This window comes from Hippocampus guttulatus, chromosome 1, assembly GCF_054856545.1.
Source record: "Hippocampus guttulatus isolate MCC_2025c chromosome 1, RoL_Hgut_1.0, whole genome shotgun sequence".
NCBI lineage: Eukaryota > Metazoa > Chordata > Actinopteri > Syngnathiformes > Syngnathidae > Hippocampus > Hippocampus guttulatus.
This window is the reverse complement of record NC_141261.1, coordinates 3,408,105-3,413,016: the sequence shown is the minus strand read 5'-3', so window position 1 is coordinate 3,413,016 and position 4,912 is coordinate 3,408,105. Positions and strand designations below refer to the sequence as shown.

General features: G+C 42.4%; 1 protein-coding gene across 1 annotated transcript; it reads left to right on the top strand.

Annotated features, from left to right (window-relative positions):
- Positions 1 to 461: 461 nt before the first annotated feature.
- Positions 462 to 2,963, top strand: tmem81 (transmembrane protein 81). Its single transcript, XM_086108411.1, has 5 exons — positions 462 to 677; positions 750 to 892; positions 1,817 to 1,932; positions 2,012 to 2,205; positions 2,835 to 2,963. Exons 1-5 carry the CDS (start codon positions 471 to 473, stop codon positions 2,961 to 2,963), a joined length of 789 nt encoding a protein of 262 aa, XP_085964537.1. The 5' UTR covers positions 462 to 470.
- The last annotated feature ends 1,949 nt before the right edge of the window (positions 2,964 to 4,912 follow it).

Below are 4,912 nucleotides of genomic sequence, written 5' to 3'. Positions count from 1 at the left end.
AGGCAAACGCGTTTGAGATTGCTGGATTGAGATCGTAGCGATTTTGCAGTGAACAAAAACAGTTACAGCAACATCATGGAGCAAATATGAGGCAACAGGTTGGGAGAAGCAAGATATAACCAATTCATTATCCCTAAATCAAGACCGTTTGTCTCACTGTTTGTTTGTTTTAAGTTTAGTTAGCACGGGATTCGGGGGCGGCTATAACCTGAGATTTTAGGTGCACAAGTAAAAAAGTTTAGTGCATACTGTAAATCGACTCACAAAATAAATATTCATCCCATTTAATTCTCACCGAGCTGATGTTTGTCAGTAACAAAAATATTCAAAAATAGTATTTTTTTAAAAAGTAAAATCTGCAAATTTAAAGAGCAATTGCATTTCTTTGTCATGAGCTTCCATCAACTCAACAAAATTTGTACGATTTGAGACAAGTATTTTCATTCAATTCCAGGAGATTCCTCAGCGTAATGGATCGAATGCTGGTTCTCCTCTTTGCAATCCTCCATCTCCATCTTAGCTGTGCTAACGTAGAGAAGGTACAGCTTCAGGTGGTCGTCAGCAGCACGCTCTGCAGTGTCACATGTGGCATGGGCATCAAGGTGCAAACGGTTTGCACGATGACAGATGGTGAGAAGGCCTTGGAGAAAACGAAAGGGAGTGCAGAAGCAGTCGAGGTACTGTAGCATACGGCCCACTCAGTAACAAAAGCTCCAGCGATCGAGCTTTATGGTGTGCTTGTCTTCCAGGCGATGGAACAGTGTCACGATGTGAAAGTCAAGTGTCGAGAGTCATGGCAGTGTGGACTCAAGACCGTCACTGTGACAACAGGAGAGAAACTGAAGCTGGATTGTCTGGTGGAGGACACGAAGCAGATGGAGCTTTCATGGAGGTGAGCAGTGATTCCCAACCACATTGGTTTGTCTAGAGAGATTATAAGATAAGAAAACCTTTATTAGTCTCGCAATGGAGAAATTCCCGATTCACAGCAGCAAAGTTATGAAAGGAAGAAGTAGAACAACAAAATATAGGAGCTGCTGGAAAGGCAGCCACTCACGCGGCGCCATTTTGAAGTCAAACAGATGTGCTTCCAATAATCCACTCATTTCATTTAATTGTTGTAAATATTAACTTACTATAAATGATGAATCTTTGTTAATTGATATATGGAGGCGATGTATTTTAGCAATCACAAGATGGCAGAAGGTACAATTAACCTGTGATTGCCCCTGTTGTCATTCATACAACAGACTAATTTTTCCATTACCGGTTATTGTAAAATACAGCTTTTTACTTGGCTCAGTAAATGTGGTGGGAAACACCAGTGGAGAGGACCTCATCAATTTTTCAGGTCATAGGTGTCAAGAATCTTTCTGATTTTGAAGGACGTCTGAATCAAAGTCCAGTCGGTACAAAATGCTATTAGAAGAAAAGCTAATCACTCTTGACTGTCCCTTCAAGCGACAGTGAGCTTCTTCACCTCTTACACTGCAGGTCCAAATGGTCAATTCCGATTGTAATAAACAATCCCCAGATGCCTGATTTAAGATATCAAGTGTAGTCATCTGCACCCAAGCAGAACCAGGTGTTTTTCGCCAGGGAGAGATGGAAAACAGGCAGGAGCTTGGCCCATGAGGACCGAGTTTGGACACCCCTGTTGCTTAAGTGCTGGGGTCTCTTATGTGAATGCAAGTTTCTGAGTTCACGTTTTTACTCTTAGACGTGCTATAGCGCTCAGGGTGTTACAAGAGCCGCATGACATGGTTTATTAGATTATAGATAACGCCAAACACTTGTTATTTTCTTCTCACCACAGGGTAGCATGGCGCCGCGCCACAGGGGTGATCAGCTCTGACGACTTGCTTTTCGTCCGCTGGGACAATCCACATTTGGACGTGGTCATTCTGAACCCGGTCAGGGAAGAGCACGCAGGTGAACACGATGTCAATACCCGTGAAGCCTCTTGTGGTTAGATCACAATGTGTCTGTGAATCGCTTTTGTATTCACCAGGAACGTATCGCTGTGACGTGCTTGATGCCAATTTCAGAAGGTTGAAAACGGTTTATTGGGGTGTCCGAGTGCTGCCAAAGGGGATCCTGAATCTGGACTATGACCACGCTCAGAGTGTGTGGGACTCACCTTGGAACTGGAAAAAGCACATTATGTCAAGCCTCCTTGATTCGCCGATCCTGTGGCTTTACATAGTAAGCCCTACTTCAGCAACTGATGGTTTGGGGTCCTGACATGTGGCAGTGATGTTTTGATGTGATTCTTATTTTTTATTTTAATGGCGGGTACAGTCCAAATGTGTGTCGTACTGAACTGAAAGTACGCGCACACGCTTCTAGCTCTCTGAGGCTGTCATTGTCATTGTCACCAATGGACATCTCAGTGGCATCCCAGTGAAGTTTTAGTCAATTTGTACCGTGCTGGCAAGTAGGGGCTGATTGACTATAGTAACGTTCTCAACTGTCTACCAAGTGTGCAGAGAAGTTAACCTGTTACAGCGTGTCATGTGTTTATGAATGAGTTCTGTTTCAATGACATCGACAGCGCCAGATTTTGTTGGCAGGATGGAACACACGTAGTCTTTATCACTAACTTAAGGTAACGTACCGGTAAAAATGACAATTGCAGAACTGTATTTGTATGATAAACACTTCAAGACCATAACACTCAAATGAAAATAGCCTTGACACCTTTGGTTGGCTTGCACACCGGAAGGTGCGCTAAATAAGTTCACTGCCACCGTTCATAACCACAAAACAACATCAGGACTAGGGCCGAGCGATTTCAGGAAAAGATTTAATTGTGTGTGTGTGTGAACCCACAGATGATGACCTTTCTGAGCCTTCTCAACGTGGGAGCGGTGCTCTTACTAGTGGTGAGAATCTTGAAGAACAGAGGCTCATTTAAGATCACCGAGGATGCAAACTGCCCTGAGACAATGACAGAGCTGTGACAGCTCCAGGTTCAAGGACCACGTACTTGGCAACACATTAAGCGTTTCAGGAGTAAAGACTAGGGGGCTACCACTTTCCAGTCTGTTTTTTTTTCAAGCTACTGGGAAAACATCTAAGGGAAAAAAATAACCGAATCTGCAAAGCTGTGATAACGTGCCAAGGTCAAAATGTCATAAAAAGTTAAGTTTTTTTAAGATGACTTAGACTTGATGGATAAATGTTTGAAATCTGACATCAAGGGTAAGAGTTTGTTCAAGTGACTGTAAAAGGGTGCTTGGTAACAAAAAATGCTTACAATATCGTATTATTTTGAAGTATGTGAAAAAATTGTGGGAGGGATTTTAGCAACAATTCTGGAAATTGATGCATAGGTTTTGTCTCCGTCAGCGCATTAACATGACAAAGCCAGTAGATGGCAGTGCTTCCTCGCATTAAGTCAGGTCACCCTCAACACTCAAGTGACTGTAAAAGGGTGCTTGGTAACAAAAAATGCTTACAATATCGTATTATTTTGAAGTATGTGAAAAAACTGGGAGGGATTTTAGCAACAATTTTGGAAATTGATGCATAGGTTTTGTCTCCGTCAGCGCATTAACATGACAAAGCCAGTAGATGGCAGTGCTTCCTCGCATTAAGTCAGGTCACCCTCAACACTCATTAACTTGTTTCCGGTATTCGTTGCGGCGGTTAAAAAAAACAAAACAAGCAGCCATTCATAAAATCATGGTTTGATTTGAAAGTCACGGGTTGCAGTTACTCCCATAACACACAGACGTACGATATAGGCCAACGATGCTATACTTAGTTGAACTCAACACCACACTGTCACGTTTGACCACATATCTAAAAAGACTTTGGTCTTTGCACATGCGGTTTACATTTTGCGAGGGGAAGATGTAACAAAGCACGCCAAGATTCCAGGTAAACAAAATCAGTGCAATTACTGACATGCTTAACTCTAATTCATTAATTTCCTGGTGGAACACGGAACAAGACTGTCAATGCCATTTGTGAGCTTGACAAGACACAGCCATGTTTGCCCTTTCCCATGTAATGTGATGACGATTGCATAGTAGCACACGTGGGACTTCATACAGGCCAGATGACTGTAATGTAACCTCAGCTGGATTGATGTAATAAGTGGTAAAAATAAATGGTAAATCAGCCAACAGCCAATAAGTACAAATAAAAATCGTGCAAACCAATGATAGTTGGAGAAGATTCATTAAAAGATAGGATTCAAATCACACAGGTCATAATTTAAAAAAAATATATATATACAATACAATACTTGATTATATACACACACACACACATATATATATATATATAATCTCAGTGATGCAAGTACACGTTTTTAGATCCCCCCCCCCGCTCATTCTGAATACAGGTGTGTGTCTGAGCGGTGTCAAAGAAAAATAATCATACTAAAAACACTTCTGTCGTGCTTGTCACGACGCACATAGACACACTACAGACAGAGCTGCAGCTCTTGGTGCTGATTATGAAGCAGTTCCAAGGATGTGAGTATGTTCAATTGTAAAAAACAAACAAACAAGCCATAGCAGAATATGTTTGTGTTTCACTGCATGCACTAACACACTGCACGATGAATGACCTTTTCCGAAGGTGCTGCTCCATAATTGGACACGTTCACTGGGGGGGTGCTATATGCGTGCAAGGGTCCTGCAGTGATGACAGAGCACATTAAATGGCTTGCATTTGTAGTGTGACATTTCCGTGTGTCAGTGACAGGTGAGTGCGCACGAGTCGCCGGACAAGCATTGTGAGACGCAACCAAATTTGATGGGGAACTATTGTTTCTCAGCATGACCTTCACCGCGATCCAGCAAGTATTTTTCGGTTTGCTTATCAACATCTCCACATGCCACACCATGACTCTCTCCCACTCCATCCATTGTCAACCTTTTATCCTCACGAGGGTTGC